Source organism: Peromyscus eremicus, chromosome 19, assembly GCF_949786415.1.
Source record: "Peromyscus eremicus chromosome 19, PerEre_H2_v1, whole genome shotgun sequence".
Lineage (NCBI taxonomy): Eukaryota > Metazoa > Chordata > Mammalia > Rodentia > Cricetidae > Peromyscus > Peromyscus eremicus.
The window spans coordinates 47,267,709-47,292,186 of NC_081435.1; the positions used below are offsets into that span (position 1 = coordinate 47,267,709).

General features: G+C 37.1%; 1 protein-coding gene across 1 annotated transcript in view; it reads left to right on the forward strand.

Moving 5' to 3' along the window:
• Chsy3 (chondroitin sulfate synthase 3) overlaps positions 1-22,580 on the forward strand; it is a 231,126-nt gene extending 208,546 nt beyond the window's left edge. Inside the window, exon 3 of the mRNA XM_059246531.1 lies at positions 20,970-22,580. Coding sequence (XP_059102514.1) covers positions 20,970-22,532 — 1,563 coding nt within the window. The 3' untranslated portion in view covers positions 22,533-22,580. The remainder of the gene's footprint in view (positions 1-20,969) is intronic.
• Positions 22,581-24,478: the final 1,898 nt, after the last annotated feature.

Here is a 24,478-nt window from a genome sequence, read left to right on the forward strand (position 1 = left end):
TTGATGTAACTATTGTGCAGGATTGAAAAGAACTAATAAACAATTAGCTAGTTAAATTGCCATTCAGTGATTAAACCTATAATTTGTTAAAGGGACACTCAGAAAGCCAAGCACTGTAGTAAACACAGGCTATGTGGTATGGCTGGCTTTACGATGCCTTACATAAAGCTAAGATGCCCTAGAATCTGGACGTTGCAACTGTGTGATAGGAAGATACATAGACTTTAGAGGACAACGGGAGAGCTGGGGATACAGCTTAGGGGTTGAGAACTTGCCTCGGGTATGTGAGTCTCTGAGTTCAATTCCCAGCACCACACACATAAATAATTTAAAGAAATGAAAGGAGGCCCTTTGAATTGTTAGAGCTTTAGAAGAAAGGATTGAGAATAATGGTTTAAAGCATGTTTTCCCCATTTACAGCTATTGCTTGGAAACTTAAACTCTATCAGCTTTTAAAACATAACCTCTTTGATGGAAGGGAAGAAGAAAATGGGATCCCAGAGTCCTATTAACATCTTTCCCAGTTTCTCATGGCCTCTGAGTTAGCTTTCTCAAAATTACCCATTCTGTTTTATTCTGTTTATCTGTATCCTCAGTGAATTCTTTGAGCATTAACATCTTAGTCCCATAGAAGAGATGTGTATAGTAATTCATGTTTGAACCAAAGTCCAGGTAATAAGAGGGAAGAAACAGATATAATTAAGGAGTAATTGGGGGGAAAAGAAATAAAGAAAAAAGAAAAGTAATAAATCAATTGTGATTCTAACAGATACAGGAACCAAGTCTGAGAGGTCATTGGACTAATGCATCAGCCTCAGGAAGAAAATGTTGTTACCTGGTTTGAATTAGGAAGCCAGAAAAAAACAATCTATAGATTTTTAAGTATATTCAGTTTTATTAAATTTTTCATTGGTTTCCATATATCACTATGTTATGGCTTATCAACGGTTCCTAAGGACGACAGTTATTCTGATTTGATCTTTGAGTATTCATCTTTCCTGAAAAGCTGGTGTCTGTTCACAGGCGTGTGGTATGCACTGATACACTACAGACACCCATTCCCGCACTTACACCATGTCAGGCTATGGGGATCGAACAGAGGAAAGAAGACACAGCGTAAGCCTTTGGAAAACACCAGTTTTTGAGACTGGAAATGGATCTGGATAAATAAAAAAAATGGAAAATTAACCCAGAATTAGTGAAGAATTAGCACCCGCTACCTAAGAGGATGTGCCATTCTTAATGAAGGCAGAACAGTACTTTTGACATAGTAGTATTTGAGCTGAATAAGAGATAAATAGAGAAGTGAGATTGAAGGAAGGAAGGACGTTCAAAGTAGAGGACAAGGCTTGTGCAGAGGCATTAAGAGGAAAAGACATAAGTGTGGCTAGAGAGAGAGAAGAGAAATCTTCATAGAAAAAAACACAGCCCAACTCTGAGTGCTGTGTTCTATGATCGTGGATGGCACAGGCAGGGAAGGAAGGCCAACCAATCACACTCACTTGTTGCCTCATGCAGAACAGATTACAGAACGTTTCCAGAAGACCCGTGACAAATAAGTGGTTATTAGAAAGAAAGGTTTTGTAATCTTGGAACATTGTATCTGCCCTGAGTATATATGAATAGTTAGTTAGAAAGGCAGGCATAGTATAATTATAGAACTTGGAAGTCTGAAGCAGAATGATTTGAGGTCAGCTTGGCCTAGACAGTGACACCCTGTGAAAGAGAGAGAGAGAGAGAGAGAGAGAGAGAGAGAGAGAGAGAGAGAGAGAGAGAGAGAGAGAGAGAGAGGAGCTGGTAATGAAGATTAAAAGAATAACTAAACTAGTGATTTAGAATGAAGTACTAAGTGTAACTTGACATAACATCTCTACTCTGCAAAAATCATTTTCATAATGTACTGATTGTGTTTTTATTTGTGGTATATTTTTTAAACGATATTTTTACTTATTCTTTGATAATTTCACTTTTGCTTGTTAATAAAACACAAATTTTTGTCTGGGTGTGGTGACAAAGGAGGATCTCTGTGAGTTTGAGGTTATCCTGGCCTATATAGTGATTCCAAGACAGCCAGTACTGCATAGTTAGACCTTGTCTTAAAAAGAAAAAAAGAAAGGAAGAAAGGGAGGGATGGAGCATGAGAGAGACAGAGACAAAGAGAGAGAGAGAGAGAGAGAGAGAGAGAGAGAGAGAGAGAGAGAAGGAGGGAGAGAGAGAGAGAGACAGAGAGAGAGAGACAGAGAGAGAGAGAGAGAGAGAGAAATCCAACCTAATGAAAATAACCAGCTATTGACTCCGGCTGATTCATTCCCAATCACACACTGCCTCAGTCCCATCAGCTTTCTCTTGAGAGTCTCCGTTTGCTTTTGATTACTAAAAGTACTTCATTTATTTCTTCTGGTCAACTGGAAATTAGAAATTCTTTCTGTGTGATTAGAAGATAATTCTGTTTACTTAAAACTAAATTACCCATTACTCTTTTACCATAGTTAATACAGAAAATTTGTGGTCAGTGTGAAACCGGCTGGGTCTCACGAAATTGTTTTATTAATCTTTGACATAAATTATGTCTTTTTGTTGTAAGAACCTTATACTTGAGAGCCTGTAAGAATAAACTACACATACTCCCTGAGTAAACATGCATCAATATAATGAGAAAGGTCAAATTCAACATGACTCAAATTGTAGTTTTACTTCCAAAAAACTTTGACACTCAGATTAGACTTCACTTATTTTTAGTTACCGCCATCTTGGAAGGGCCCACTTGTTAATTAGAGTCTCGTCGCCATCCTTTGTGGCCCTGTAGAAGTCTACAGCACCATAATTAGGACTTTTCTTCTGAGGAAAACATTATAACAGACATCCCACCATGCTTATGCTATTATAATTGCGTGTTTAGCTCTAGGGATCATTATAATTTATCATAAAACTTTAATGTTAATAAAATCAGCTGGAAGGAGGCACTACTTATATCCTTGATTACACCATAAAGAGCTGTATCTTAATTTGAGCCTTTCTTTTTTTTTATTTTATTAAGTTAATGTGTGCAAGTTTTAGGGGCATCAGGGGATTTAAACACTGTAGCTCAGTACGTCACCAACTATTGCCAATGACCTACATTAAAGAAAAATTACCAGAGCCCGTGCTAAATAGGCAAGAAAGACCTTATTCAAGGCTGTTAGAATAAGGAGAAAAATTGAACTCAACTTCACTGAAATAAAAGTCAAAAAAAGGTGTTGGGGGGTTGTTTGTTTTATTTATTTGTTTTGCTTTTTTTCCTCCCCCGTCTGGATTATGCACATTTAGAGCATACAGGATGCTTTTCTATGCATATACACAGTGAATTGTTTATGCTAATTTTACTTTTTGAAATTACAATAATATCATTTCTCCTTTCCCTCTCTTCCCTCTATCCTCTCCCATGCAACCCTCCTTGCTCTCTCAAACTCATGGCATCTTTAATTTTCAAACACACACACACACACACACACACACACACTCACTCACTCTCTCATACACACATACACACATTCATAAATACATATAAATGAATATGGCCATGCCTTCCTAAATACATAAATATCCATATCCATATCCATATATGTGTATATCCATATACATTCCTAAATACATAAATTTGTATAATGTTGCCAGTATGTATAAGATGGCAGGGCCGACCACTTGGCATTGGGTAACCAACTGGGAGGTTCTTCCCTGGGGAAGATTATTTGTGCCCTATTTTTTCATTTGCCTGCAGTTCTTTGCCCAGCTTTGAAGTGCCTAGAGCTTTCCCCTGTAGCTAGAGTTTTCCTGCCTGGCCCACAGTCAGGACAAATCTCTATCACCTGCCAGTCCCACAGCTGCTCAGACCCGACCAAGTAAACATAGAGACTTATATTGCTTACAAACTGTATGGCCGTGGCAGGCTTCTTGCTAACTGTTCTTACAGCTTAAATTAATCCATTTCTATAAATCTATACCTTGCCACATGGCTCGTGGCTTACCGGCATCTTCACATGCTGTTTCTCATCATGGTGGCTGGCAGTGTCTCTCTGACTCAGCCTTCCACTTCTCAGCTTTATTCTCCTCCTTGTCCCGCCTACACTTCCTGCCTAGCCAATGGCCAATCAGTGTTTTATTTATTGACTGATCAGCAACACATTTGCCATACAGAACATCCCACAGCATTCCCCCTTCCATATTAGCATGTCCATTGGTGTCACAGCATAGGTCTTGTTTAGGCAGCCATGCTAATGAGAGTTTATGGGTAACCTCTCTGTGTTTCTAGGAGACACAATCTCACAACAAACTTCCAGTTTCTCTGACTCTTTAACCAGCCAAGTAACAAGACTCCTAGCGTACTTCATGCCAGACAGCTTTAAGCTTGTTTCATACAGGATAGAGAACAACCTGGGAGTATTTCTGTTCCCCAAAGTAGAAAACGTGTCCAAGGCCAAAGAAGAATGAAAAAGCAGATCTCAAGACCAGACATGTGCCTCTATAGCCAGGGTCTTGGTTCAGAATAGGCATGCATAAACAAAGACTGATGAAAGAACAGGGTAATGTATGGAATTGTTGATTTTTCTTTTCCTTAAGCAGCGTAAATACTCCCCCAAAGCCAGTAATAATGCCACATCACTTTAAGTCTATCTACAGAAACCCCATTTTTCTGCTGATTCTTAAACGGAAGGTTCTTGGCATCCATGCACATGATGAAGGCCTTTCAACCAGCAGTCGTTCCCATTCAATGTGTTTTTGCAGCAGTCCTTCATTTATTTGTGCAGGGATCATTAATGTTTTGGACTTGGGCCGCATTGTAGAATCAGTTTAAATTCTGAGAAGCTAGTTCACATCGTAGTAGCACAAACTAGGAAGGACAGTGGCTCTCTAATACCTTTCTTTGCATGTGGATGGCTGCATCAGTTACAAAAAGAATAAAAATATGTACAAGTCCCATCAGCCTTGATAGAAGAGTAGTAGACGACTTAAATAAGGCATAAAAGCCTTAAAATATGTGCCATGTATTTACAGATGCATTAAGTCTAATTCTACATTTTTTTTAAACTTGAACCTTTAGAACAGCAGTTCTCAACCTGTTGGTTGCAGCATAATTACAGCTTTGAAGTATAAATTAAATAATTTTATGGTTTTGGTTACCACAACATGAAGACCTGTATTCAAGAGTCTCAGCATTAAGAAGGTTGAAAACCACTGCTTTAGAAGCCTGGAAAAATACCAAATTACGATGTTGAGAATTGTCCTTTGTGTCTGGAGATGTGGCTCAGATGGTAGAGTGCTTGACTAGCATGCCCAAAGCCCCAGGTTCAGTCTTTAGCACTGAATAAACCAAGCATGCCTTTTGATTTGTGAAGGAGTTGTCCCTGGAGCAATCACTGCATATCAGCACATCTCCAACAACTTACAAACTGGAAATTCAAAGGACTGGAGTATAGGAAAGCATGTTTTAAATAAATAACAAAGACAAAGCTTATTTCTTCTACAATTTTCTAATTTCTAATACTGCAAAAATCTATGACTTTATTGTATGGTAAAATAGAAAGTACTGAATGACTCAGTATAAGAATCTATTCTTTGTGGTAAGAAATGTATACATACATGTCAATCATGTATAAATAATGAATATAATAACATTAGGAAGAAGGATTCAAGTTCAATTAGGCCATCGAGTCCAGGGCATAGGCTAAGAACATTCCAGCATGTGATGACTGCTATAAGATTAAGTCCTATGGTGTGGAGCCATTTATTTAATGAAAAAGTAATGCAGGGCCAATTACCTTTCTACTTTAGAAGATTCTATTTTGCCTGTAGAGTTTTATTAGTATAATATGAACATAAAATGCCTTTGAAGGGTTGACTCATGATGTCAAGTTAGAAAATAGCAAATATTAAGAAAGAAAGGCTATTAAATTGGCTACGGTTTTTTTTTTTTTTTGAGACAGGGTTTCTCTGTGTAGCTTTGCGCCTTTCCTGGAACTCACTTGGTAGCCCAGGCTGGCCTCGAACTCACAGAGATCCGCCTGGCTCTGCCTCCCGAGTGCTGGGATTAAAGGCGTGCGCCACCACCGCCCGGCCTGGCTACGGTTTTTAAAACGGGTTATTGTGTTTTAGACATTCTGTTCCCTGTATTCTTTACAAATATTTTTGGAGGATATGCATTCAAACAAATTATAAGCATTTTACAAAGTATCAAGCCTGTCCTACCTTCTAGGAGCTGGTCAGCTGGAAATGCATGTGGTCATTTAAAGAAGCAAGTGAGGTTTGCTCAATGAGTAAAAGGACCACCTATCAAACATATCCAGCTGCTTAAGCATATGTGTGTGTGTTGCTGCATCTCATCCTAGAGAGTTCCACGAGGGCAGGAACCGTATTTGTGTTTTTGCTGTTTCCTTATGTGTACTAAATGACCCCTTTATAAACTAAATAACTGTAAATAAGCGAATGACTATAGCTGCAAGGGATACAGGCAAGCTGTCAGGAAGACTGTTTCAGGACAAGTTTGCAAATAAAACCACACATGCAAATCCACTAACTGTTTAAGAAGACTACCACCTCAAGAACAAGTTGTTGGTTTAAAGAAAGCTAGCAACCCAAAGAAGGGGGGCCATCAACATCAAAGACCACCTTGCTCAGTTTTGAGATGTAAGATTTATGTAGGGTGTCCTAAGAGGCATATCAGATGGGCAGGTACCAAGAATGTTGCAAAGATGGAGTGCCCTACATTTTCAATCTCATAAATCTCCATCATTAGTTTTATATTGTTATGCCTAAAGAAAGATTACTAATTAGAAAGTCATATGACTCATATCTTTCTAGTTTCATTTCCAAGAAATAGTTCTGCAGCTATTTTTTTTTAAATATAAAAGGTATCTCATTTTATAGGGTGGTATGAAAAAAGAAAGACAACTTTACCAGAGGCTTGAGGGACAGACAAAGGCAACTTTCTCCCTGGAAGTTATGAACATAACAGAAAGGCACCTCTCCTGTATCAGATAATGAAATGCAACTTTTCACAGAACATTTTTATTCTGTTAGATGGAGTGGTGGTTCGAATGAGAATGGCCCCCAGAGGCTCATATGTCTTGATACTTGCTCTGCAATTGGTGGAGTTGTTTGGGAAGGATTGGGGGGGTGTGGGCTTGTTGGAGGTGTGTCACTTGGGGCAGGCTTTGAGGTTTCAGAAACCCTCACCATTCCCAGTTAGCTCTCTCTGTCTTGTGTTTGTGGATCAAGGTGTAAGCTCTCAGCTACTAACTAATCTAACTCCATACCTACCTGCCTCCTGCAGTGTTTGCCACCATGATGGTCATGATCTCAGACACTGTAAGCTCCAAATTAAACACTTTCCTTTATATGTTGTCTTGGTCTCAGTGTTTTGTCACAGCAGTAGAAAAGTAAGCAGGAAACCAATGCTATATGCTTCTGCTGCCAGGACCAACTGAATCAGTGATGCTAAAATTTAACTAAAAGCAATTTTGAATTACAGGGTATACCCAAGTCCTCTTTCAATGATATTCAGGCAAAAGGGGCTGAAATAAATTGTGACATTATCATCAAATCTACTATTTCATCCTTTTTATGGAGTCTATATTTATGTAAATTAGATTATTTCTATTATAGCCTCATCAGCTTTATTCTCCTGCCCTCTTTCTCCTCTTTAGCCCCATCTCTTCCTCTCCCAAGCAAACCCCATCCTTCCCTCCATATTCCTACTATTCCTTTTCCTCTTCCTCATCTGAGGCACAGTTTCTCACCACGTAGCCTCACTGACCCAGATTTCTTGGGAGCTAGTATTTCAGACACACACCATCACGCCACACCCGACTTCCATCTTTGTTGACTATCTTCTGTGTACGTGGTCCTGAAGTTTATCTTCCTAGGTGGCTTATTTAATAATACTTTATGTCTGCTACTCTGTAATATATATCATGAACATAGAATATTTGCTCTAAAATCTTGAAAATATATCTTGTTTCTATTTCAGAATATATTTTAATATAAATATAAATATAAACTTTTTCTGCAGGCACAATTAGACATAAACCTGTTGCACTGAATAATGACCCTCTTTCTGCTTGGTAAGAGGTGGCTACATTTTGTTACTCTTTGTGCAGGACTCCAAGTTTCCCCTGAAGTTCACTACAGTATCACTAATGATGCTTACTAAAGACTTAGCATTTGCAGAAGCTAATAATGCAAGTAGTCTACGCCTACTCTACATATTTTCACTCTTAAAAGCCTAGTCTGGAAGTTAAAGCCACTTCCCTTCCCATTGTCTGTTACTAGTTATGGTGGGCATCAAACATTTAGAAGAAAATAAATTCACCAGTGAAGGCAGATGTTATCTTAATATTACATCAGTCACTGGTAGGTAAATGTTACAGAATGGCACCTTGAAAAACACTTTTTACCTCTTTTATTATAACTCATGGGTAGATAAGAAGTCTAAAGGACAAAGTGAATGGGAGATTTTACTTGACAATTTATGAAGAAAGAATTAAGTGTCTGCAGGCAAAGTAAAGTCAGTGGGTTTAGATAACCAATCAGTATTTCTTAACTGTGCATCAGGAAGTGTGCATATGGCATTATCTGGATGTGTGTCAGGTATGTAGGGCATAGAGACAATCAGGTAAGTTCAGTTACTAATTTTGTGACCATGGTTGGTTCTAAGTTTACGAGAGTGATAGCTCACTCCTAACAAGGATAGTTTTAATCATGGAAGGGGAAAAGTGTTTCATTAAACTAACAACAGATCATAGTAGTTGCCATATCCTTGGTAGATGCATTGGAAGAACAGTAACAGTGGCCACCAGCACTTTAGATGGCCTGAGTTCACGCTCTGATGCTGTTTTCATCATAATAAAACACTCAGCATTCACTGTGCAGTGGCAATACCTGCACACATGTCTCTTTTCCTTCTCGACAGTACCGTGTTCTTAGCATATCTCCTAACAACCTCGTCAGGTTGTCCCCTTTTAGTATAAAGTCAAAGTCATTTATCTTTTCATGTAAAGGAAGTGCTCCATGGCTGCTCTCTGTCTCATGCCATTGCCAGTATCTCTGCTCTTGTGCCCTCTGTCTGTGAAGCACAGGTGCTACTGAAGACCACCATTACAAAACCATGAGGCTTCCTCTTGTAATCCAGATAGCTGCTGAATGACTGGCAGGTCAGTAGTATGTACCGTGTGGCTCTGCTGGACAAAGGAAGGATTCTTATCCCAGAGAACGTCATGAAATCTCATCATGCTACTTAGTGTAGCCTTCCAACTAAAACTTATAAATTGTTTATTTCTTGTATTTTCCATTTAATATTTTTGAATTGTGGTTGAACACCTATGGCAATTCAAACTGTGCAAAATGAAACCATTGGCCATATGGTGGTGGCGCACTCGGGAGGCAGAGTCAGGCAAATCTCTGTGAGTTCGAGGCTAGCCTAGTCTACAGAGTGAGATCCACGACAGGCACCAAAACTACATGGAGAAACCCTGTCTCGAAAAAAAAAAGCAAAAACCAACCAAACAAACAAAAAACAAAGAAAAGAAAAAGAAGCCAATGTACCATGAATATGAGTTATTATAAACAGAAATATGATTAATTTGGTCATTCCTTTATGTTTTTAAATCTTTGTATTTGCCCAAGGTATCAGATGTCCAGAACATACCTCATTGAGGGGTCTGCATTAGTTATTGATAGTTAATAGCTGTGAGATATTTTCTGTGTGCCTAAAGTGTTTCCCTGCTGTATTGAATATATACTGTGTAGAAATCTATGTGAAAAATCTTCTAGGCATATTTATGAGCTATTTTGCTTATTACCTAACAGCTGTTTTTCTTCTAAATTCTTTTAACTTATGAAACTAAAATATCTAGCAAAATAAAATGAGATATCTGTTTTAATGGCATAAGCCACCCATGTGAGTTCACAGTTTGGATTTCAAGCAAGAATGAACTAGCTAATTAAACAAACGACATACCCCCTTTAAAATCATACAGAGTTAGCACAGTTCTCACCCTGAAATGGATCAGAGTAAATCTTTTTTAAAGGAATTCTTGGGTGCAAGTGACAAAAACATGGCTTTATAGCTGTATTGGAAGAGCCACAGCCCTGGTACCCTCAGAGCTCTGATGTAGCTGTCCAGAGGTACTGCTGTTTCACGCTCTTTAAAGCAGTTTTCTCTATCATTGCTTTGTCTGGTTGGCAAAAATCTCTTTTTCTTTCTCTGAAATATAGTGTGGAAAGCTTAACCAATGGTTGTAGAAAACCATTTCTTGTTGTTATTGTTCAGGTGAGAAATCTTACCCATATACAAAACTGACCCAAGTGTAAATACTTATGACAGAGTTATAGTCGGAGCGTGGTGTGAATTGTCTTTCAGGAAATTAGAGCATCATGCAAAATAAATGGAGCTGCTTTTCACATGTATAGTGTACAGTACGGTAATGACAAGGGCACTACACGTGTTACACCTCAGGTCTCTGGAATCCACCTTGCAAACCTGGATCACTGTATCCAATCTATATCAGCTCCCTTTCCCCTTCCTCCAGTTCCTGGCTTATACCAGGAACTTGCTGAATGTATGTGCTTAACCTGATTACTTCAGATAATTCCAGTAAGAGGAATCATCAGCTAGCTAATAGGTGTGTGTATGTGTGTGTGTGTGTGTGTGTGTGTGTGTGTGTGTGTGTATGTATAGCTTATAGCATCCAGTAAAGTGTTCTCAAATTTAATTCATGGTGTAGCAGTCACATGATTTCTAAGGGGAAAAAAGTAAGTTTTGTGACTTTAAAATAATATCTAAAAACACAAATGACTTTAAGCAAATTAGAAATATAAAACAAACATGAAGAAAGTTGACAGGCCTGAAAATGTGCTGCCCACTTAACATTTTTCAATTTAAAATTCATTCAGAGTGTTGGACTTGCCAACTAAAGTGAGACAAAACACTGGAATGATTACATGTGCAGCCTTGGGGCTATCGCTTTTCAAAATCTGCCTTTACTACACTGTATAGTGATCTCTTTCAAGAAGAGGAAAAATGTAAAACACTTTATTTCAAGTTTTGAATTGTAGTTGGTTTTTCTTAGCTTTCTGAGATAGTGATTGAGTCACACACGCTCATACAAACAAGACACAGATCCTCTGTACCCACTCTCCAGTGCCCTCCTACTGTCGCATCTGTCCTGGTTATTGGGGGCAGGGGGTTGTGTTACTGTTGTTTTCTTTTCTTTGTGTTTGTGTTGTCAACTTGACACTAGGTGGAGTCATCTGGGACTCAGAGAACCTCAATTGAGAAAATGTCTTCATCAGATTGGCCTATGGGGCATTTTCGCAACTGGCGATCTATACGAAAGAGCTAGCCTATGTGGGCAGTGGCATTTTTGGCAAGGAGTCCCAGAGTACATGAGAAAGCAAACTGAGCAAACCAGAAGAAGCAAACCAGTAAGCAATGTTTGCCTACAGCTTCTGCTTCAGTTTCTGCCTCCAGGTCCCTTCCGTGAGCTTCTGCCCTGACTTCTCTTCATGATCGCCTGTGATCTGTGAAATGAAATAAACCTTCCCCAAGTTGCTTTAGTATTTCATCACAGCAGTAGAATGCCCAACTAAGACAGCATCTTTTAGCCTATAGCTAAATTTCATAATCAGCACGGTGAAAGCCGCTCACCTGACTCAACTCTCTCATTTGGCTTGTGTGTATGTTTGTGTGGGAGGGTGGGTGTGTGGGTTCTCATGGGTTTTTTTGTTGTTATTGTTGTTCCATGCAGTCTTATTCCATATTGTACAGTGAATTTTAAAAGCATAATTCAGAGATTAATTGTGCTTATTTGCAAAGTGCTATTATTTTCCTAAATCTCTATGACAAAACAATGGCGTGTATAAAAAAACATAAATGATGTGTAAAGGGGCATATTTTGTCGTGCTTACACTAACTCATTGCTTTCAACTGCTTCTTTACTGTGTACATCCCATGACAACTTTAAATTATTTTCTGTAATTATGGAATTAAATGATTTTGTCTAAAATTACTTCTCCTTAAGATTTAAAATCAAGCTGTGCCTTCTCTGTGGTGTCTTTGTCACAGAGAAGTAGGACACACTTTCTGCACATTCCTGTTAATGTCTGAAGACAGCCCTTAAGGAAGAATAATGGTATTAATTGGAGAAACCACTGTTCCTCTTAGGACTTCTATTCTCTCTAATATTATAAAATAAAAGAAGCATCATTAGGCATTTGCATTAGGGCAGTAGCACTCTCCACTTAGTCACCAGTATTATTTAACTAAATCACAGAAAATGACACAAGTTTAAATATTCACAGGGCAAATTACGAAGTCTTTAATACATAGTCACTATTATGTTTTACACTGTGTTAATGATTCATTATTGTCTTGTAAGCCTTCGTAATCATTCTAATTGTGGAGTATCCACTTCCTAATAGAAGAACACCTCCTTGCCCCAGTTCTCCTTATTTTTATATTAAAGAAATATATGCAAATGCTTGCAACTTAGAGGATCATTTCTTTTCAGAAAAATGTGGCATCTGAGAAAAATCAGCAGAAATGAAATGCTTTCTTACACAAATAAATTAAGGAAAATTTCTCTTTACTAGAGAAAAATTAATGCCTTTGTTTCTCCTTAATGGAGAACATCAAAGATGTTCACAGCCAGCTTTCCCAGTCAAGGCCTGGTCTCTCATTTCTCCTTTATCTCACCAAAGACTTCATGATATGAATTGTTAGTTTTCTAATCTTCAGGTGATAAATCAAATGGTAAGTGAAATTTTCTAAAGAAAATTTGATGAAGGGCATTCTTATTTACTTACTCAATACTTTCATTAATAATATCACAATAAGCAAATGACTCCAGAAGTGAGTACAATAAAAATGGTGACTTCTATTGCAATTACTATGTGACATGTTCTTTTCTAAGCACTTCAGATAAACAGAGTATTCTGTGAGCTACACACTCTCAAATGCCTGCTTTGCCAGGTCCATCTCGGATGGTCCGGCTTCTGTCTTAGTGCTAACTTGCAAGGTACATCCACTGGCTAAGTTATGGTGAGACAAACAAATAGGAATCCATCTTTTCTTCAGAATATTTAAAATCTCATAGGAAAGAAGTAGCAAATGTTTCTACACTAGAGAATACTATCAAAAAATGCAGGAGGAGAATTTCTGAGTTCTTTGGGGACTGGAATTTCTTGCATGTGGTTTGCAAAGGTGACCTTATGGGTGATGTTCTTTGGTTTACTGAAGGAAAGGAAGAAAGGGAAAACAAAATTGCTAGCTGGAAAACAGAGGAAAAGATCCTTGGAAAGAAGTATGTGAGCTCCTTGTAGAGGGAATGGGTGATGGAAATAGTACATGTACATGCTAGGGCCATTTCCTAATGATAAAAACAATATAAACAGCAAAAAAACCCCACTAGTACTTCTTTCAGAATTTTATAAAAATGTGTGTTGGCAAATTCAACCCTCTCCCAACCCCACCCAGAGCCATGGCTACCCTTTCCTGCACACCCAACATTAAGTTTTGTTTTTTTGTTTTTTGTTTGTTTTTCTTTTTCTTCTCTCCCCAACATCAATTAAAACAAAATTGTTCTGCCCATATAATCTTGGATGTATGGCCTCTTGACTGGAGTGTGATCAACTCCTCAGGGCTACACTCTTATCTATCTCTTCCTCACCAGTAACTATAAGTTGCTAGTAGCTCCTTGGCTAAGGGTAGGACTTTGTGCTCACCTCCCCTTTCATGTTGGGATTTGGTCTTCTTTGAGCTTGCATAGGTCTTGCTTGTGCTGTTATAATCACTGTGAGTTCAAATGTGCAGCTACCCGTGTCTAGAGGATGTTCTTTCCTTGGAGTCATCCACGACCTCTGACCCTTACACTCTTGAAGGTACCAGAAGATGGAAAGATGCCCCATACTTGTGGATTGGCAAGATTAGTACTATAAAAATCACCACCCTATCAAAAGCAATATTCAGATTCAATGCAATCTCCATCAGCTGACTACAGGGTAACAGCATTTTCCAGACACATTGTAGAAAAGATGCCAACAAATGGTGCTGGTCAAACTGAATAACATATGTAAAAGAATGAAACTAGATCCTTATCTCTCACCCTTCACCAAAGTCAACTCCAAAAAGTTCAAGAAACTCAACATAAAACCTGATACCTTTCCTAATATGTTTTCTAACAAAGCAGGTGTAGCTAATATTTGTCAAAAACGTATATGTATACAATTAGTTATTGGTTTAAATTCACTTATACTAAACCTATATGCAAAGTGGTTGAAACATCATGTAATGCTTTGAGATTTATAATGAAAAGTGAAAGACTCCTGCCTTTTCCCAACTAACGATTTACTCAACAGCGTTTTTTATTTCTAAGAATGTTTTTTTTGTTTTACATTATCCAGTTTTTATTTCTTTATTACAACCCCTTTCTCTCACTCTCTCAATTTTATGAAGATATTGATAGGATTTTCTTTTCTCTATCTTATCCATTACCCATTGGGTTTATGTTGTTTTTTTTTTTCTCTTATTTCCCTTTCATTCAAAAGGATTTCCTCAAACATTATTGATCTTTATAAATTAATTCAAAATTAAATTATTTTACAACATCTGTATGAGCTTATTAAAATCTTTGTATGAATGGACTGGTCATCACCTTTCACAGGGAAATTGCTAAGGAAAGCCAATTTTCCTGTAACCATCCAATTGTACACTCCCAAGGATCAAGGCTTACTAAACAAGGTAGAACCTTCTCTCAGCCACTGCACAAGTACATCTTGCCCTGTGTCCGTTCATAAAGGACATATAATATTTACAATTATGTATATGTAGTTTCCTCCCACGAACTTCTCCATGATAATCAGTCTAATTTTGCTTGCTTTTCATGTCCCTGATTTTACAAATGTCTTCTTTTTTCTTGTTTTTTTTCCTCTCTGTTTGGTAAAACAGATCAGTTAACAGTTTTCTGAGAAATGTGCTAGAGATTTTTTTTTTTAAACTAAGAACTTGACCTTATTATCTCCTGCTGTTGAGACAGGCAGTTCAGGGTTGACATCCTTGTTCCACCAAATTTTGAAACAATCATGATCTTGTTTCTAGTTTTCTCTTTTTGAGAAGTCAGAAGACATTCATAAGCTTCTTCTTCCTCTTCTCCTAGCAAGCTTCTAGCACATTCTCTACCACAGGATCCTAACATTTCATTGATTTACATTCCATGAGTTGGTTCATCTTTATGGTTTTGATGAATAAGTCTTTTCAATTTGGGAAGACCAGACCTTCATCTGTTGCATCTGGAGGGAGTTTTCATGAATTATTTTGTTGATAATTCTTGGCCTGTTTCTTTGTTGACTCTTCTGAAATGACTGCCCTCCGACAGCATACAAACCTCCCAGATGGATCTGTTCATTTTCTAAACTTCTGTCCATTAATTTTTTTTAAATTTTATGTCTTTTGGTTTAACTTTCTAGATTCTTTAAATCACCTTTAATTCCTATCTCTTTTTCTTTAAATTTAAGTTTCTACTGTTTTATTTAATTTTTGCTGTGTTTGTTCTATGAGGGACCTTGGTTTATATATAGAGAGAAGTGTAACAGAGCATTTGATGATGTGTATATATCTATCAGCATGACCTTATGTCACAATAATACTTTCAATACTTTCCTTCATCCTTTTGATGACATTACTTTTTTTTCTTGTTTATTTGTTCCTAAAGTCTGTTTCTATAAAAATGGCTGGTGTCTTGAACAAAATGTTTAAAATTATGGGTAAGGAAGTCTGCAGAGATAGCTCATTCAGTACAGTGCTTGCTGAGCAACCACAAAGATTTGAGTCTGAGTCCCCAGCACTCATGGAAAATCCTAGCTGGGGTACATGTTTGCAGAACCAGAACTGTGGGGATCATAGACAAAGATTTATGAAGTTTATTGGCTAGTCAGTCTGACCAAATCTGTGAGATCCAGGTTCAATGAGAGACCCTGTCTCAAAAACTAAGTATACCCCCCCCCAATTCTGTATTCTGTTGCAGAGATATTTGCACAACTGTGTTTCTGGACACTGTATTCAAAATAGCAAGGAAATAGAACCACCCTAGATGTCGTCATCAGTAGAAGATTAATGGCCAATGAAAATGTGGTACATATACGCAATGGGATATTTTCAGCTGTAAAGAAAAATGAAATCATCAGATTTTCAGGAAAATGGATGAAACTTAAAAGTATAATATTAAGTGAGATGATCAAAATGCAGTATGATTAAAAAATGTTCTCCCACATATTCTAGCTTGTAATGTATATGTGTATTTGTGTAAACATGTGTAAGTGTGGGTAAAGTCTAATAATCTAGAAAAAAAGACCCCAAGAGTAACACTGGGTCATGAAGAAGGATGAAGAGTAGACAAAGGACACTTTTCCATGAACAAGGAAATGAATATGGGGACTGGGAGCTGTAGAAGAAGGGAGTGGAGTAGCAGAGGGTAGGAAAGGTAGGGGGAGAAGAGTTACAAAGCACACCTGTTTAGAAAAATGTCACAATGCTATCTAACACATTTTATACTGATTGGACTCAGGGGCTTATTAATGGTAATAAAAAAGATATGAAGTTAGGAGAGAAACTGGGTGAGGAACATGAAGAGACTAGAGGTAGGTACTGTTGGATATATATGTGATCAAAGTATGTTGTGTAAATGTATTTTTAAAGAATAGACAAAAGTACTATTTAAAAAATACACAAGACCAGTTAAGTAAGACACCCAGTACTGAGCTCTGTCTCCATATGCACAGGCACTCACATGTACACTCACACACACTTTAAGAGATGAGATAACTTAAGGTAAATTCTGATTAGGGTTTCTGGAAAACATGAATGGCTCTTGTCTGCTGAGACAAGAGTATCCACTCCACAGATCATATAAAATGTTTTTAAACACCTATTTTGGTACACAAAGGGGCTGTTGTCTGCTCTGTCTGATGACATTAACACTAGCTACTTTCTCTATTTTTCTACAGATTCCCATTAGGGTTCTTACTCAGGTTGATCCCAGTTCTTTCCACTGCAATTTTTGCGAGGCAGTTTTCTATGACACCCTGAACCCATTGTTCTTTATCCGTGCAGTTACGGTGTTCCTGCCTTTTATTTACCTTATATGCATATATTTGCAAAATCATCTCATTGTCAGTGTTTAGTTCAGGAAACATCGCAAGCACCGCTAAGGCTGCCATTTTCACGAGCAGCTGCCTAGAAATTTCTTCTTTCTCCCAAAGGTTTTGTTGTTTCTCTTTTTAAAACTATTCTTAGTTAATTTAATTATGAATACAGTTAAATGAATTTAGCATATAGATATACTTTTACTTCAATAGCACTGTCTCTTTTAAAATTGGTTTACTGTATTGTTTATTATATTATTATTTATAATTCTATTATTATTTATTTATCTTCCGTGTGTGTGTGTGTGTGCGTGTGTGTGTGTGTGTGTGTGTGTGTTATGGGGATTGAGAGAAGTGGTATTTTTTCACTTTAGTTTTTTAAAATGGGGCTTTGTATTTTGTTACACTATTTTTCTTTCTTAGAAAAATGACTTATCTCAGAAAGAAATACTTTTAACCAGGCAAGATATTTACCTTAGATTTATCTTGGAAGTGTGTTCAAAACTGTTGTGTACTTGCTAATTTCAACAAAGACAAGACATTGATTTTCTTTGCAGCCTAATACTAAATCTGTTCCATGGGAAAACTTGTCTTTTTGTGCTTCATACCTCCCGTAGCTCTGTATTTTCTACTTCTTAAAACAGATGTTGAATCCCTGGGGTTGATTCTACCTGAGTTTCTCATGTGAGTGTCCACATCCAAGTTATAAACTAGGGCTTTTGTGCTCAACGTTTTTAGACCATTTCTTTTCCTAGCATTTTGTGAACTATGCTGTCTGTGGGAGTTTTCACCACAGGCAATGCCCTGCATGGCCTTCTGGGACCAGTTGCCTTCAGATGGACCTTCTCATCCTCAGCAGCCCATGGAAATCCCCAACATTTTCTTAGTGACCAATATCATTTTAAATTGGAGTTGGGTGTATTTTCTTTTCAACATTATATTTTGTAAATAACTTACATTCTGGGAAATGCTTCTTTTACAGTTGTATGGCTTAATGGTATCTAGTAAAAGGATACAGTTGTATAACCATTTTAAAAATCTAATAAATCAGCTTTCTGCTATTCTTATACTGACCTTGTGTCTATTTAAATACTCAACTCCTTCCTGTATCTAAAGGATTTTAAAGTTTTTCTTTTGCATATCTATGATCATTCCATAAATTATACATACTATATTTCCATTACTAATAAATGTAAATGCAGACAGAACTTAATATAGTAAAGTGTAACAATAATTCATATTGAACCATCTCTGGACATTTGTTGTTTTCCTTTCTGACTTTTCCTAATAGGATTTTTTTATAGCCTCTCAGACACTGAGGTTGTGGGTGACTGGAGCCCTTGGCATCAGTACAGCTGTGATTTTGTTTTTGTAACATGGTGATGCCGCAAATTCAACTGATAACTCTTTGAAGAACAACAATTCAACTCTAAGTTGTAAATCACCTCAAGCAAACTCCTATAATTTCCAAGTGTAAACTTTATATTTTTTTCTCAACTTTTGCTGTACTCCATGTGAATATGATATCTACCATTTAGTTTTAACTCTTTTCTTCTTCTTAATGGACTCTTAATTAATCAACCTAACACAAATTTTAATTTGGTGAAATAGTCACAATGTTGTCTTTTTTTGTAATTTAATATGCCAATAGTACATTAAGTATCCTGAAGCATTGACTATATGTAGCCAACTTTCAAATTGCACCTTGGTAAGCATGAAAATAAAGGCATGTGTTAACTGAAGGTACAGTCTTAATTCTCTGAAGAGTCCTAATTTAAAAACAAGCACAATTATAAAATAAAGTTGCCATGTTCTTGAATAGTTATTTCAATGTAATTATTGTTTACTGAATACTGTCTACTAGATAGACCACAATACTAAAAGTCATGCATGCTTTTATCTTATTTAATGCAATTTCAATAAGCATTGGAGTTGTTGACATTTCTCCATTGTATAGAGGAAATAAAGGATTAAACAGACTGACTATAGACATGATAGAGTCCAGTGTTCAAAACCTATGTATACTTATCCTAGCTGGTTCCAAAGTATGGTTCTTAGATTAACTGTCCATCCTGTATAGATTGATCCTCTTTAAATATGAAAGTAAGAAATTTGAACAACAAGCTATATGCTTCTTAGTAAAAAATATATTGAAGATGCTATCATAATTACTATATTACCTGAAGTATATATAAATGAGATATTTTGAGAATTTTTACTATCCCCAACTAGACACCATATGCTACCAATAAAACCCCCAGTACAGGAATGTATTACCTCTTTTTGAGTCATTGACTAATAAGGTCCTATTGAATTCCCAAATACTGTGGTTACCCTCCACAACATGTTGGTCATATCCTATTCCTGAAGTCATTACACATTTTCAGTATAGAATATGGAAAAATCTAGCTTGTACTCAACAGGAAGCTTACCCCCTTTTGCTAGCATTCATAGTGCTAGAAGGTACTATACATGCTGCCAAAGGAGAAAAATAATAATCAACCTTACCTAACTATGAACCTTGTGAGCTATAATAATGACCTCGCTGCAAGATATACACACTGGTACAATCATGGCACAGACGTCAGGGGAGTGACAACCACTTTTCAATTAGATTTAAGGCCACCTCTATGAGATAGAACACATACCTGATATTGCTAATGAGATCAAGAATCTGAGACTAGATAGACAGGTTATGTGCCCAGGGGAAAACCTACTACTATTATTCTGATAAGTGAACATAACATGACTCCCAATGATATATTACTATATTCATAGATCAGTGTCTTGTTCAACCCTCACTAGAGAAGCTTCTTCTTTGATAGTTCTTATGCTGATGGGTGTGGTAGAATGCTTTTGATTCCTGTCAAAGGAAGAAGTGTGAGCTGCATTGAATGCTGAAAGAAGTTTGAATGCTGATTTTAAAACTATGTATTTTCACGTGGGTTTCAGGATTAGTAAATTTGTTATAGATGAGCTGAAAGCTTTCCTGGTTCACAGGGTATCAAGCATGTCTAACTGAATATAACTTGACATGAGCAGTCTACCTTAGCTTCTTACCAAGAACTTCCTCAGTGAAACTGGTGTGCTAGGACACTGAATGATCATCTGGCAAAGAGCCTATTCCTGCCATGCCAAGCAATAGGCTTTTTGTCTTACTTTTCAATGAACATTCTCTTAGAGATACCCATGGGATGTCCACTGTGCTTCTAAAGGGTCTACTAGGAGATTATGGAAATATTTGAAAAATCTGGGGCTAGTTTCTGGAAAAATAGAGAAACAAAATGTTTGAAAATACGTAAAACATTGGTTTACAGTATTCCTTCCTATGTTCTTGGCATTTGTTACCTGAGTCCAAGTGGAAATAAAATGTTGATGTAATTAGCAGAAAGTAAAATAGTGGTTACTAGGAGAGATGAGATAAAAAGTTTCATTGACACACTGTGGTCAAGGGCTCTTCTATATAAAATGGAGGGTGGGGTCAATAATAATGCATAATGTGCTTAAAGGATGTATTTCATGAAATGATACCTATGACATAGCAAATATGCTAGTTAGCTATGTTTAGTCACTCCACTAATTTCACATACTTCAAAACCTCATATTATACATGATAAATACAACTTTATCTGTTGGTTTTAGAAATAAAACTTGTGATTTCATATAAGTATAAATCTATGAAGCATATTAACCACAGAGTGCCAAATTGGTAAATATTTATTAAATATTTTCATTTAAATGTTTGGTGTTCGTGCTAATTTTCCTTTCAATCTTACATTCTGGTTGCCTTTACTTTTCAGATGCAACAGCTGTTCCATGAAAACTACGAACACAATCGCAAGGGTTACATCCAAGACCTTCACAACAGCAAAATCCACGCAGCCATCACACTTCATCCAAATAAAAGGCCCGCGTACCAATACAGACTGCATAATTACATGCTTAGCCGCAAGATCTCCGAGCTCCGCTACCGCACCATCCAGCTCCACAGAGAAAGTGCACTCATGAGCAAGCTCAGCAACAGTGAAGTGAGCAAAGAGGACCAGCAGCTAGGAGTGATGCCTTCTTTCAACCACTTCCAGCCCCGGGAGAGAAATGAAGTCATCGAGTGGGAGTTCCTGACTGGGAAGCTGCTTTACTCAGCCTCAGAGAACCAGCCTCCTCGACAGAGCATCAACAGCATCCTTAGGACAGCCCTGGATGACACCGTCCTGCAGGTGATGGAAATGATCAACGAGAATGCCAAGAGTAGGGGCCGGCTCATTGACTTCAAGGAAATTCAGTATGGCTACCGCAGGGTTGATCCCATGCATGGGGTGGAGTACATTTTGGATCTGCTCCTCTTGTACAAAAGGCACAAAGGAAGGAAACTGACTGTGCCTGTGAGGCGCCATGCCTATCTTCAGCAGTTGTTTAGCAAGCCTTTCTTCAGAGAAATGGAAGAACTTGATGTCAACAGCCTGGTGGAGAGTATTAACAGCGGCACTCAGTCATTCTCCTTAATATCCAATTCTCTAAAAACACTCTCTTCTCTTCAAGAGACCAAAGAAATAGGAGGGCACAAACAAAAGAAAGTACACATTCTTGTTCCCCTTATTAGAAGGTATGATACTTTCTTGAGATTCATGGAAAATTTTGAAAGTACCTGTCTTATCCCAAAGCAAAATGTAAAGCTGGTCATCATCCTTTTCAGTGGGGATTCTGGCCAAGAGTCCAACAAGCACATTGAGCTGATACAAGACTATCAGAACAGGTACCCTAATGCAGAAATGATGCTGATTCCCATGAAGGGGGAGTTTTCCAGAGGTCTTGGTCTTGAAATGGCTTCTTCTCAGTTTGACAATGACACATTGCTGCTATTTTGTGATGTTGACTTGATCTTTAGAGGAGACTTTCTCCAGCGATGTAGAGACAATACAATTCAGGGACAACAGGTATACTACCCCATCATCTTTAGCCAGTACGACCCAAAGGTGACCCACATGGGAAATCCTCCCACAGAGGATGACTTTGTGTTCTCAAAGGAAACTGGATTTTGGAGAGACTATGGCTATGGTATCACTTGTATTTACAAAAGTGATCTACTGGGTGCAGGTGGATTTGATACCTCAATACAAGGCTGGGGACTGGAAGATGTAGATCTCTACAACAAAGTTATCCTATCTGGCTTACAACCCTTCAGAAGTCAAGAAGTGGGAGTGGTGCATATTTTCCATCCAGTTCATTGTGATCCTAACTTGGACCCTAAGCAGTATAAGATGTGCTTAGGATCCAAAGCAAGTACTTTTGCCTCAACCATGCAACTGGCTGAACTCTGGTTAGAAAAACATTTGGGTATCAGGGACAATCGAACTCTCTCCTGACAGTCCAGGCAACACACATTGCCTTTTGGAAGGGGAGTTTACCTCAGTGTTGGCTGTTATTATTTTTATTTTATTGTTGTTATTTTATTGTTATTATTATTATTGTTGTTGTTGTTGTTATAATTTTATTTTGTTGTCATGGTCTTAAAGTACTCTTGGTTGTCTTCCAAAGGGTGTTTGTTGACCTCAAGCAAGAAGAGTCTGAAGTTCACTGATATTTCACAGTCAGAGTTCTACTGAAGTCAATAAATGTATTACTTTTATATAACTTTATTTGAGATTGAGTTAAATCATGGCAATCAAATGACTTTGGAAGCTCATTCATCACAAGAGACAGCTTAGAAGAATGTTCTCTTAGGGCTTAAAGATGCAATATTGACTTTTCTTTTGTTTGTCAACTTCAATGTGATACAAATATTTACTGGTGAAAGGTACCACAAAAGTGCTTTATGCTTCCTATGGGGAAGGGACTCTGTGACATAAACTTGAGTTTTGTAATTTATACAAGGACTTAAATATATAAACAATAATTTTGTTCATCGTTAGAATTTTTAAAGTAAATGAACACCTATGATTGTATGTTTATTTTTTAAGAAAAAGTTTTAAAAATTGAGGAGTACTGTTCCACAAGCAACCGGTACTGGCTACCCTGGTCTTACAATTACAAACTCCTCACAACAGTCTGCTATAAATGCGAAGGAACTTTATTTTCTCAAGGAAATATGATTTAATGAAATATTCATGTGCATTTTAGAAGCTTTATGAAACAATGTCCTTCATTTGCTGGCAAGAAGATAAAACATGACAGAACCTGTTTATTTATAATAAAACACAGGTATAACCGTATTCTTTTTCAAAAACATTGTCAAAGCTGTGTTGTTTCCTTTCTGTCTTATTTGATGTAATTTTCAGGGTGGTGTTCACCGAAAAGGCTGACTTCACTAAATGGGACAATGCCGGCTTCACTATGGGATCATGGGAAATGCATTGTGTTCTGCTTTATTCCCAGCCTTCGTAAGTGATTCATAGGAATTAATTCTAAACTCAATAATGCAACATCTGAAAGGAGACTGGTCTCAGTCTCTGAAGACTGGGGTTTGTCCAACCACAAAAGAATAGTTCAAAATCTGCCTTGGAAAGTATATAAAAATTTAACAATCCTGGGGGAAATAAAAAATAAGATTAATCTTATAATTATAAAAAAAACCTAGGGAAATATCTCATCTCTCATGATGGTTTTTCTTTTGACTGAATCTATGAGATCATTTCTAGAAAAACACTGTCATATTTAAGAAATGTAAGAGAGAATGAATACCTATATACCTATGCAAGGAAGTCTCATGAAACTTATTTAAAAAAAATTCTCCAGACAGGTAATATATTTATACAAAATTAAACAAAACATTTAAATATCTACAACTATCTGGCTGTCATGCATTCCACTCAGACCTTCTTGATACAATACAGACCACGGTTTTGGCTGAAATGTATCTTCATACCTGTCTTTACTTTCTAATGAAGAAAAGATATATCTTTTATATTTTACTCTTTACGAACAAAGTGAAGCAAATGACTTTCATTTTTCATTGAAAAAGAAAACAATTTGTGTCAGTCAATTTATCTCACAAATTATTGGCCTCATTTGGAACAGACGGCCACAAGGCCACCAAACTATGAAGGGTCCTAACCTGGTAACAACCTTTTTTTTTAACTGAAAATATTTCCAGGGCTTCAAAATAACATTACTTGGTATTGAGAAAAACAGAATGGAAATTTCCCTCTCTAAACATATAATCTTAATAATTTTGAGTCCACCAGAAAGGAATTAATGACATTTTCATTTTTAAAATGTTCATCTTGACAGGGCCATCAATTTAAAATTGAGCTCTGCTCTTACCTTGTCTTGGGCTTTCACAAATAATTATTTTAATAGCTTACTTTCTTAT